The sequence below is a fragment of the Argentina silus genome (assembly GCF_951799395.1).
Source record: "Argentina silus genome assembly, chromosome: 1".
NCBI classification, from domain to species: domain Eukaryota; kingdom Metazoa; phylum Chordata; class Actinopteri; order Argentiniformes; family Argentinidae; genus Argentina; species Argentina silus.
Window position 1 is genome coordinate 12,830,041 of NC_139655.1, and position 13,372 is coordinate 12,843,412.

A 13,372-nucleotide genomic window follows, 5' to 3' on the forward strand; every position below is an offset into this window, starting at 1 on the left:
TACGGCAGGTGGAGGCAGAGCCCGAGACCGCAACACCCAAGACTCCTGTGGTAAAGGTTTAGTTCACACCTTAAGGGGTGTGAAAGGAGGGTTTTGTTGAGAATTTTTAAATAAAAAACAGTTTATTTTTGGTTCACACATTAAAAGGTGTGAAAGGAGGGTTTTGTTAGAAATTATTTTTTATAAAAACAGTTGCATTATAATGCTCAATAGCAGACGAGTAAATAAAGCTATTCAGTTCTTTATTTAAGGTGATTAAATTTACTAATTGTATTTGATATTCCATATGCAAATCAATTGAATTAATATGTTTTTTAATCATCTGAAATTTACTAATGTGATGGCCTGTTGATAAATGAGAGATGAATCAAGCATTAGTTCCATGGTACGTTGGATTTATACATGAAGGAGATAAGGGTCAGGTCATCAAGATAGATGCTGCAACACACACAAAACATAAAAATGATGTAATGGAAAAATACTAGGCTAGGAAAGGACAAATCAGAGTAGGTGTATGTTTTCTTCAACAGGTCAACTCGTCCCCCAGAGGGAACGGACCGGCGATATCTCTACCTGGAACGGATCGTGTGTCAGGGGCTGGGACCGGCCTAAAACACCAACGAGAGGAGAGCCAAGTCTAAACCGCGGCTCCTCCCCAACCAAATAGCCAATCATAATCATTCTGTTTACTGTAAAATGCTTTGTTTGACATATTGAATGTATCCATTTTTGGAAGGTTGGTTACAGATTAACAGCTTGCTGACTGTGATTTTCTTCGCCAAAAGTGGTCCTTGTACAAGCCTAGAATTCTGACATATAAATAAATAGTTAAAAGTAAGAAGTAGTTTGTCTTCTCCTTCAAATAAAGAACACGTTTTCTCACAGGACCAAGGTGCCAGGAAACTGAAAGCCAAGATCGGACCGGACCCTTGGAACCTGGAGCTGAAGCTTGGTCTGGGAACAGTTCGCAATTCAGGAGAAGAGTAGGCAAATAGAACACAAGCCTGGTTTAACCAGTGATCATCAGCCCCTGTCAAAGTTGGCAGCCAATGGCCACCTGTTTTGCCAAGATACGGATCCTGACAGCGAGTCTTTACAAGAAAAAAAGAGAATGTGTGATATATCCCTCCTCACTCACAGTGCCCCAGGGGGGACCTCATGTGAGTTACTGCACAAACAAATCACATAATCTGTATAATCTGTATAATCTACATAATCTACGCATGCAAATAAATGCTGAGGAGGGGGACACATATTTGAAAACACTTTATTCATACCTACACCACTTCATCTTCAGAGAAAGGATTAAGGCTATTTTATTGTATTACTTTATCCAGTTGTTGTGCCACTGGTGGTAACTTGGCTCTCTCTCTCTCCCTCTCTCTCTTTCACAGTGTCCAAAGAGTCAGGCTGTCTGGACCCAAATGGACGTTTTGGTAAAAGTCTGATTGAGAGACTACAAAGGTATTTTATGATTGTATTGCATTTGGTCAAAAAAGTTTTATTTGGTTACATGTGCTAATTAGGTGGATTAAGAAACAATCAATTGCAACTCAGTTGATGTAAAACAGTTCACTAGGTTTTGGGTTAAATGTATAGGCTTAAGCTTGATGATACTTCAAGTTTGTTGATATATGATAGTTTGTAGATAATTTGTTTAACTTTGTTGAGCATGTGTTGGCGGACTCTCAGGATGGAGTGCTACCGAGTTCAAAACATAGAACATGTTTTGAAGCTTCACAGATAAACCATTCTGCCATTTGATTTAGTGGGTTAAATCAACATACAATCAGCATTGGCCACCTGTTTTGCCAAGATACGGATCCTGACAGTGAGTCTTTACAAGAAAAAAAGAGAATGTGTGAGAGCTGGCAGAGAGAGGGACTCTGTTATCACAAGGTGTAAAAAAAAAAAAAACATAAATAAAAAAAGGATACAGAATACAGAGCATGACACAAAATACAATCATAAAAACATATTTAATGGAGAATGTTGTGGCAGGCCAAAGCATAACAACAATCTTGTACTGTGAGAGATGGAACATGTGCCACCTGGGGTTTCTCTCTGGGGCTTATGACCATGACTGTGAGCCATGTGACACACAGATGTGACTTTGCAGAAATAGCTTCCTCTTTCATTCTTTCTTTCCCTCTCTGTGTGGACCTATTGCCTTACATTAAGTATTTTCACATTTTCACTGCATGTTGCTGTTGTGGCATGCACCTCTGTGCACGAGGGGAGGCAAGTGTAGGTAGGAATAATCCTCCAATCTTTCTACCTCGACCTCCACTGCTGTGCACCTGTCACTACTGATACTTACTGTATACAATTCTACAGACTACAGACAGCTTTCCATTCACTCATTCATTTATTATTTGTTCTCTGTGCTTTGATGATCCATTTTTGTAGCCGATACATAATGACTAATCATCTTTGATCAAAGCATTGCTCAATCTAATTGACCACCACTCGTTGAGTCTTGACTCAGGTACAGTATACAGTTTGATGCGGTGGAGAGTTCGTTTTTCTTGGGAAATAATTTTGCACATTTGTTTTGGGGGGCAGAGCAGTAGATTCATTTCCATTGTATATACGATATGTAATACAAATATGGAACTTTGTTACCATTACAATGACAAAGTTCAGAATTAATTTCCAAAATGGCAAATGAAAATTAACATTGAGCCCTTGTTATGCTTCAATGTACAGTAGATCAATATTTGTAATGTTTGTTTCATCACTTCATAGACCTCATCATATACCTATATATATACAGTGCCTTCAGAAAGTATTCAGACCCCTTCACTCTTTCCACATTTTGTTGTGTTATAGACTCAATTTAAAATGGATTAAATTAAAAGGGGTATTGTGTGTTGTCGTTCTGGGGTATTGTGTGTGGATTGATGGCAAATTCTTTTAATTTAATCAAATTTTAATTAAATTGAGTCTATAACACAACAAAATGTGGGAAAAGTGAAGGGGTCTGAATACTTTCTGAAGGCACTGTATATATATAGGTACAGAGCCTATAGAAAGTCATCATACCCTGTGAAATCTTTACCTTTTGTCACATTACACCCTGGAAATTAAAATAAATCAAATCTAACTTTTTTGAGCTGTATGTACATATTATAACCCTCATCAAAGTGAAAATAAAAATGTAAAAAATTCTGGACAATTATTAAAAATTAATTATTAAAATACCTGGTTTGGTTAAGTGATCAGCCCCTTAGAGTATACCATTATAAACTTGCTCAGGTGCAACCAATCAACTTCCAGATCAAACACCAGGCTAATTGCCCCCACCTGACATCAGTTGCAGTGGTTTTGATTACTTCAGAACAAAACCAGCTGTTTCTTGAGGATTCCACTACTAGAAGTGCAAAGAATTCACCATGGTTGGAAAAATACTTTCAAAAGGCCACAGGGATAAAGTTGTAGGAAGGCACAAGTTAGGTGAAGGCTACAAAAAGATTTCGAAGGCTTTAGCTATCCCTCTGAGTACCATTCAGAGCATCATTAAAAAGTGGAAGGCTTATGGCACCACCAACACCTTGCCTAGATCAGGCCGTCCGTCCAAACTGGATGACCGAGCCAGGAGGACATTGATCAGAGAAGCTACCAAGAGGCCAAAGGCAACTTTGAAGGACTTACAAGTCTTTATGGCTGGGACTGGTCTGTCTGTGCATGTGACAACAATCTCACAAGCTTTACACAAAGCTGGCCTGTATGGCAGGGTAGCAAGAAAGAAGCCTTTTCTGAAAAAGTGCCACACTCAGTCTCGTTTGTGCTATGCAAAAACACACCTGGAAGATTCTGTTGCCATGTGGAAAAAGGTTTTATGGTCAGACGAGACTAAGATTGAACTTTTTGGACTGAACTCCAAGTGCTATGTTTGGCGAAAACCAAATGTTGGGATGTTTCTCTTCAGCAGGGACTGGGCAATTGGTCAGGATTGAAGGGAAAATGGATGCTGCCAAGTACACCCAAATTCTTGAGGACAACCTGTGTCCCTCTGCTAGACATCTGAAGATGGGCAGGTCATTGACCTTTCAACACGACAACGATCCTAAACATACCGCCAAAAGAACAACGCAGTGGCTTAAGGATAGAAAGGTGAATATCCTTGAGTGGCCAAGTCAGAGCCCTGACTTAAATCCAATAGAAAATCTGTGGATGGACTTGAAGAGAGCAGTCCATTGCCGCTCACCACGGAATTTGACTGAACTCGAACAATTGTGCAAGGAAGAATGGGCAAATATTCTCCAATCTAGGTGTGCAAAGCTAGTAGAGACATATACAAACAGATTGATGGCTGTAATTCCAGCAAAAGGTGGCTCTACAAAGTATTAAATGAAGGGAATGATGACTTTTCCAACCCTGTTATTCTTGTTTTTAATTTTTTATAAATTTTCAGAACTGTCCCCCTTTTTTTTTTTTTTAATGGGTTTTGATTTCAGGCTGTATGACAAATATAGTAACTATTTCAAAGGGGTATGATGACTTTCTATAGGCACTGTATATGATGAGGTCTATGAAAAAGTGAAGGGGTCTGAATACTTTCCGAAGGCACTGTATATTGGCAATATAGATGACTTCATTGTCTCCAACCCCAAGTTCTGCTCTGTCACAGAACTGACCTGAAAACTAACCCTAACCCATGACTGCCTTCTGCTACACATGTGAACCCACACACCACTGCAACTGTTCTACACACACACACACACACACACACATACACACACACACACACACACACACACACACACACACACACACACACACACACACACACACACACACACACACACACACACACACACACACACACACACACACACACACACACACACAGGGACTTTTCAGAAAGTCTTGATGAGCTATCATGAGCACATGATTATTGCTTACATAGATAAATAGTGAAGTAGCAGTGTGCCTCAGCAGTCAGGCATCAGCAGTCAACAGTCACCATTGGACATCATGAAGCTCTCTCTCCTGTTCTCACTGGTGGCCGCCTCCATTCTCCTTACCAACGGTAAGACCACAGCATCATGACTACTATAGGCACTCTATGGAAATATTGTTTACTATTTCCACACAGGTGCTAGATATAGTATAATGTTAAAAGACCTGTTATTCATCTTAATTTGCAAAGTTGGTACTAACTTGACTGGGCATGTAACGTGAACACTCTGAACTGTACTGTAACCCCTTTAAAAGTGGGTGAGCAACGTGGAGATTACGCCTAGTGGGAGAGGTTAGTAGGAAGTAGCAAGAGTACATATTGATGTGTTGTAATACCAGGCATGAGTGTTTATAGGGTCATCCAGTTACACTGTTTTAATATACACTCAGCACTTTGTTACAAAACAAAACTAAAACTAAAACAGACTAAGGATTAGGCTGTAAGGATTAGGCTGTAAGGATTAGGCTTCATGCTGCCAAGTTTATACTGTGTCCCTGACTGGGATGAACCGGTATGATATCATCTTGTTATGAATACCAGAATGCAACATTTTAATTCCCTCTTTTGCATGAGATTGACAATAGCGTGTTTATTCACTCCAGGTATGGAGACAATTGGGAGAGATTACAATCGACACTGTCTGTGTTTAAAGCTGGAGTCCAGAGTGATTCCTCAGGACAGCTTGAGAAGCATCGAGGTCTTTCCCAGAAGCCCTCACTGCAAGACTTCAGAGGTCATGTGAGTGACACACCTGAGTTAATTCTCAAAAGTCTTTCCTTGATTCCTCGCATCCTCTTTCCTTGCTTCTTTTTAAAACATAGAAGATTCCAGAATGCTCCCCTTGGGCCTTCTCCTCCAATAGGTTTTGAGAAGGTGGTGAGGAGAGAGGATATGAGAAATTGAGGAAAGATTTTTCATATTCACCCCTGATGACCATCAAAAGTATTATGTATTATCTAACTAAAACTTCATAAGAAAGACTTCAGAAGGTTAAAGGTCAAATGAACGGAATGGAAACATCTGACCTTATTGACGTCCAGTAAATGTGTCAAACAAATACGCCAGTGTCATATTGTCAATGAGCTGTTAACACTTAGCTTTGTTGTTCTTTCACTAATTGCCTGTTTTATTAATCTAATGGGCATAGTCTTTGAGCTCAACATGGAATTTTGAATAATGTGGGGTACTGCAAAGAAATCTTTCTTTTTCTTCTATAAAAATAGGTCAGTGTTATTCCATCTAATACAACACATCTCATACATCAAAAGATGGCATTACTAGAGTATTTTACACGTTGTTACAGTAACAACACACAGTTGCGCAGTGGCTACAACATTTTTCGAAATACAGTATTATACAAAAAATCAACAGCAGCATAAAATCAGCTGCAGCTTTCTCATATTCAAAATAACTGAGTACCATTAACATACAGTATTTGACCTATAAGGTAGCCTACATCATGATTATGTCTCACAGTGAGTCTGTCTTATTTTCCAGTGCTGGTCTGGCGAGCGGAGAGAGGATTTGCCTCAACCCTCACTCCCCCTGGGTGAAGAAGCTTGCCCGGTTTGTTGTCCAGAGACAATCCCAGAGAGGATGAAGCTATCTAATACAACACTATGCAGACAAGTGATTGCGAAATGAGCCTTGCAAACAAAATGTATTAGCATGACCTAATACTTTCTGCAGCAAAATGAATTCCTATTATTTAATGTGTATATAGCTGACAGTGAAAATGGCTCTCCATGTGACCTATTCCCAATTCAATCAATTTGCAGATGACAGGTTTCTTCTTACACCTAAAGTAAGTGAAACAACTATACATCACAATCATCGCAAGTAAGAATTTCTATAAGAATTAGTGCTAAAAGCAGTCACAGTGCTAAAGATCAAAGAGAAATGCTATACTGAATTTGTGGATTTATATCCTCAACAAAACTAAAATGTATACGATGTGAAACTGAAACAATGTTAACTGCATTTTAAGTTCAACATGCTTTCTTGCTGCACAAGAGGAATCCTACTTTTCAGTTATCCTGGACACCTGCAGTTTGCAATTGATTCAATTGGGGCTTTATTTCAAGTTCAGAGAGCTATGGATAATCTGCCTCTGCAGACAACAGTGATTGAATATGCTTTCACTCATTACATTTTAACAGGAAATATGACTGAATGGGGAATTCATAACTAAATTGTGTGTGTAACATCCCCAATAATCAACTGAACAACTGTTGTGTGATGCCAGGGAAAGGTGTTTATGTAAAAGAAATACCTTTTGAGTAAAGAATTGTAAACACTTCTTAGGAACTCGTGTTCCATTGGACAACTGCCTGATAAATGTTCCCATTGTATTATTCCTTTCGAAGGGAACCAATGTTACTTTACATAACTAGACAGTCCAGTTTGGTGACTTCCATTCTGCTGCTCTTCCAAGCTTGAGACAAGACACATAATACCAGTAATCCAGAAATCACAGTTAAAGCATTTATTTACCAGAACATTATTCAATTCAACATAATTCACCAACTACGGCCGTAAGATTCAATGCATATTAAAATTATTTAATTGTTGTTTAACAGTTTTCCTCCATCAGATTCTGTTCTCTGTTTTCAAAACTGTTTTCAATATTTCAACCAAATTTGAAGGGCTCATATAAGCCTGATCTTTTTTGTAACATTTCATGTTGTATCATAGAGATTCTGAAATTATTTATCTGAATGTTTAATCCTAAAGCCAGGATAGACCCTAAAGGTGTATTGATATACAAAGGACTTGGCTAAAGCACTGGTCTGGGACTAGGCCACTTTATGGTAGTAGTATAACAAGGCTGATCGGATAGGAAAACACAAATGCATTAATTTTAATATGCATTAAACACTGCTGCCACCTGGTGAACATTCCCTCTGATCTAGCAACTTATTTGTTCTCCTCTTGATTCAAACAATCTCTATCAAACACAGTTATTGTTTGGTATTCTTCAACTCAGTCAAAATAACAGAGTGTGGCTCTGAACATAATCATTAACTAGATTAAGTACAAGTATAAACATTGAATCAACAGAATGTGTTACAGTAAAAAAAAAAAAAAAACAGTGTAATCAGTGATTTGCCACCACTTGTAGGAGGACCACAAGCTCTTCCTAAATAGTCTGTCTTACTATCTCTGTGTGTAGGCACCTCAGATAGAAGACCAGTGCTCTTCAGTTGTACAGGCAGTGCAGCCTCTTCTCACTGGAGACATCATAGCAGCAGTTAGAAAACAACATCAGTGCTAAGTCAGCTTACTGCCTGTTTTATAATATACATTATAGTATATGGCTGTTGATGCTTCCTCAGTGTCATTAGAAAATGACTGAAACTTTTATGTGATATTATATATTATTGTTACTTTCTTTGGAAAAGTGCTATACAAATAAAGTCATTATTATATAACTCCAGAGTCTCCAGAATCAGTGTCAGGCTGACCAAGCTAGTTATTCTTCCATCCATTCCAGTTTGCATTCCACTCGGACAGCTGGTGGACCCCATTGCCTGTCAAAAGTATGTTGTATTTACAGTGCCTTCGGAAAGTATTCAGACCCCTTCACTTTTTTAATAAATTTACTGACATTTTGAAAAAATATGTTTTCGCTTTGTCATTCTGGGGTATTGTGTGTGGATTGATGGCAAATTATTTTAATTGAATCCATTTTAAATTGAGTCTATAACACAACAAAATGTGGGAAAAGTGGTCTGAATACTTTCCGAAGGCAGTGTATGTCCAGTGCTGAGTGATGATGTTGAACCAAGGGAGTGCCTGGTCCATATGCTGATACAGCAGGAGCAGGAGCAGGGGCAGGAGCAGGAGCAGGGGCAGGAGCAGGAGCAGGGGCAGGGGCAGGGGCAGGGGCAGGAGCAGGGGCAGGAGCAGGAGCAGGAGCAGGAGCAGGAGCAGGAGCAGGAGCAGGAGCAGGGGCAGGGGCAGGGGCAGGGGCAGGGGCAGGGGCAGGAGCAGGAGCTCAGTTCCCTCGCCCTCTGGTAGGTTATCTTCTGCAGGGAGACAGGATAAAGGAACAGATATGGTCTCAATGGGACATCATGGTTCCAACAACAGTGTCACATACGTATGTATAATGACGCACAGTCTAAAGCCATACACATGCATGAATATGTGTCATTCAAAACTGCAATAGATTCTCAATTCTACTCTTCAAACTATTTTCTTTGAGATACCTTCTGAATGCTTTCATCCACAAGCCCACCAAGAATGTGCACTTTGTCAGCATTCATTCGTTCCAAGGCCGAAACATGAAAAGCAGCATAAGGCAAGGTTTATGAGAATGCAGCCAGACAGACAACACTGAACATGTCTCATGTCTTTAGGAGCAAACCCTGGTATGACACATTGTATAAGGGAAAATATGGCTTTTCCTCTGCATATGTTACAAACAAAACATCCAGTTCAAGCCAGTTCAGCGTCTGGAATGAGGTATGTGAGGTCATCCTGAGGAAACAGTTCGAGACAGCTCTCCTCAGTCATAAAACAACTGTCCCACAGATCAGGATCACTCTCCGGGAGGTAGTCGTCAATGTATCAGAGACTACCATCCGCAGAATACGTCACCAGCCAAACTAGAGACGCTTCCCTGCAAGATGCAACCCACTACTTATCCTCAAAAAGGATGGTCAGGTTACAGTTTGCTAAAAAGTACTTAAAAAGCCTGCAGAGGTCTGAAAAAAGCCTTGTGGGCAGATAAGATGGTAGCTGTCATGACTGCAGAGTCATGACCAATCATCCGCCGCAGATTGAAGACCCCTCTCTTCAGGCCACATCTTTACGGTCCCTAAAGACCTCTTCACCCCACTACCCCCCTGTACAAGTTTCTCTCATGTTAAAAAAAAGAAGTAATTTTTCCTTCTTCTAGCATTGTGACTGCCCAGGGCCCCTGGTCCGAGCATTGATTACTTTATCTCATGACGACTGATGGATAGATGATTCACTTACTTAAACAAATGTATTTGTTGTAAGTCGCTTTGGATAAAGGCGTCTGCTAAATTCCATAAATGTAAATAAATGTAAATCATGTAGCGGAGTGATTACAAGAGGAAAGTTTGGAGAAAAAAGGATCTGCCCAAGATTGACAGCATACCACCTCACCTGTGAAACATGGTGGGTTTGGGTATGTATAGCTGCCACTAGAACTTACTAACTTGTCCTAATTGATGATTCTAACAGCTGACGGCAGCAGTAGAATGTATTCTGAAGTGTACAGTAACATATTGTCAGCTTGAGTGCAAGCAAATGCCTCCAAATTCATTGAATGATGCTTTATCATACAGTAAGACAATGACCCAAAACATACTGCCATAGCAACTAGGGTGTTTTTCAGAGCCAAAAAAAGGTCTTTAATGGCCAAGTCAATCTTCAGATTTAAATCCAATTGAACATGCATTTAATTTCCTGATTGCCTCATTTTAGGCAAGAAGACCTCAAAAAACAACTGAAGATGACTGCAGTACCGGCCTAGCAGAGCATCACCAGAGAAGTGGGGTCAAGCGGTCGCAGGCTTCAGGCAGCTATTGCATGCAAACAATTGTGCTACTAAACATGAGTGCTTAATTTGGACATTTGATCAATCTGTCCCATCACTTTTGGGTACCCTGAAATAGGGGGACTGTGCATAAAAGTGTTGTAATTTCTGAATGGTGAAACCAATATGGACACAAATACCATCAAATAAAAGCTGAGAATCTCATAGAATAGTTGTTTGATTTCAAATCCAAAGCTTTGGTGTGTAGAGCAAAAAACACTGTCCCATTACTTATGCTGGGCACTGTATACACTCACCAGCCACTTTCTTAGGTACACCTTGCTAGTACCGGGTTGGACCCCCTTTTGCCCTCAGAACTGCCTTAATTCTTTGTGGCATAGATTCAACAAGGTGCTGGAAACATTCCTCAGAGATTTTGGTCCATATTGACATGATAGCATCATTGCTGCAGATTTGTCGGCTGCATATCCATGATGTAAATCTCCCGTTCCACCACATCCCAAAGGTGCTCTATTGGATTGAGATCTGGTGACTGTGGAGGCCATTGGAGTACAGTGAACTCATTGTCATGTTCAAGAAACCAGTTTGAGATGATGTGAGCTTTGTGACATGGTGCGTTATCCTGCTGGAAGTAGCCATCAGAAGATGGGTACACTGTGGTCATAAAGGGATGGACATGGTCAGCAACAATACTCAGGTAGGCTGTGGCGTTTAAACGATGCTCAATTGGTACTAAGGGGCCCAAAGTGTGCCAAGAAAATATCCCCCACACCATTAGATATTTGCGTTAACGAGTACCTAATAAAGTGGCCGGTGAGTGTATATACTGTATATATGTGGCTGTGATCGATGGTTGATCTTTTATATGCAAGCCTATGGGTCTGATGGAGTACTGTAGTTAAGTTGATAAGTACCAGCACTTGCAAAAGAGGGCAGTATGGTCTCACAATCAGAAAGTGTATAATATCCATATTATAAAGATTATCACAAGGTCGACCCAAAAGAGTGTGGCCCAAGGAGTGAAATTACAGTTAGTACTTATTATTCTACCTATAGATTAATGTTGACACAGGTGGTGCAATGTGTACGTAACAGTTTAAAAATACAGGGACTGACTTCATGCATGTATGTTAGGACTGTTGATAATGCATGCAAACATACAGAGCTAAGGAAGTTGGGTTATTATAAGCAAATCCTGTCTCAACCATATAAAAGCTCTGCATCTCAATATCTACTGAACTAGTAGACGCACTAGTATGCATTACATTATGTCGGAGATGTGGGCAATTTACTTACCACTACCAATCTCAAATTGAACACCTACCCTGTGCACTTGTAAGGTTATTTTTGTAATTTCCAAATGATCATTCATCACTGAAAATGCACTCACTGAACACTTTATTAGGAACCCTATACTAATACTGTATAGGGCCTCCCTTTGCTCTCAAAACAGCCTCAATTCTTCATGGCATTGATTCCACAAGATGTTGGAAACATTCCTTTGAGATTCTGGTCCATGATGACATGATTGCATCACACAATTCCTGCAGATTTTTCAGGTGCACTTTCAAGCTGTGAATCTCCCGTTCTTCCACATCCCAAAGGTGTTCTATTGGATTCAGATCCGGTGACTGGGAAGGCTACTGAAGAGCACTGAACTCATTGTCATGTTCATGAAACCAGTTTGAGACGACTTTTGCTTTGTGACATGTTGCATTATCATGCTGGAAGTAGTCATTAGAAGATGGGTAAATTGTGGCCATGAAGGGATGCACATGGTGAGCAACAATACTCAAATAGGCTGTAGCATTCAAGCGATGATTGATTGGTATTAACGGGCCCAAAGTATGCCAAGAAAACATTCCCCACACCATTACACCACCTCCACCATGAGAAGGTTCTCTCCTGCTAATAAAATATATTTTAAAAAATAAAAAATTAGCCTACTGGCATTACGACTGCCAATGGCCCCTGGTGTGAGCATTAATTACTTTGTCTTATGATGACTGTTGGATAGATGATTCACTTACTTAAACAAATGTATTGTTGTAAGTCGCTTTGGATAAAGGCATCTGCTAAATGCCATAAATGTAAATGTAAAAAGAAGGTGTACAGGTGTTCCTAATAAAGTGTTCGGTGAGTGTATACAGTTAGGTCCATATATATTTGGACTCTGACACAATATTTGTTATTTTAGCTGTTTACCAAAACATAATAAAGTTACAGTTATATAATGAATATGGGCTTAAAGTGCAGACTCTCAGCTTTAATTTGAAGATATTCACATCCAAATTGGAGGAATTGTTTAGGAATTACAGCTCTTTAATATGTAGCCCCCTCTTTTTCAAGGGAACAAAAGTAATTGGACAATTGACTCAAAAGCAGTTTCATGGACAGGTGTGGGCTATTCCTTTGTTATTTCTTTATCAATTAAGCAGGTAAAAGGTCTGAGTTGATTCCAAGTGTGGCATTTGCATTTGGAAGCTGTTGCTGTGAACGCACAACATGCGGTCAAAGGAGCTCTCAATGCAAGTGAAACAGGCCATCCTTACATTGCAAAAACAAAAAAAATCCATCAGAGAGATAGCGGCAACATTAGGAGTGGCCAAATCAACAGTTTGATACTTTCTGAGGGAAAAAGAACGCACTAGTGAGCTCGGCAACACAAAAGGCCTGAATGTCCACGGAAGACAACAGTGGTGGATGATCGCAGGATCCTTCACATGGTAAAGAAAAACCCCTTAACAACATCTAGCCAAGTGAAGAACACTCTCCAGGAGGTAGGCATATCATTATCCAAGTCTACCATAAAGAGAAGACTTCACAAGAGCAAATGCAGAGGGTTCACCACAAGGTGCAAACCATTCATAAGCCTC

At 39.9% G+C, this 13,372-nt stretch overlaps 1 protein-coding gene across 1 annotated transcript; it reads left to right on the forward strand.

The window, feature by feature from the left end:
• Nucleotides 1–4,923: 4,923 nt before the first annotated feature.
• On the forward strand, nucleotides 4,924–8,391 carry cxcl19 (chemokine (C-X-C motif) ligand 19). The gene is made up of 3 exons (XM_083669403.1): nucleotides 4,924–5,035; nucleotides 5,569–5,704; nucleotides 6,464–8,391. Exons 1-3 carry the CDS (start codon nucleotides 4,981–4,983, stop codon nucleotides 6,564–6,566), a joined length of 294 nt encoding a protein of 97 aa, XP_083525529.1. The 5' UTR covers nucleotides 4,924–4,980; the 3' UTR covers nucleotides 6,567–8,391.
• Nucleotides 8,392–13,372: the final 4,981 nt, after the last annotated feature.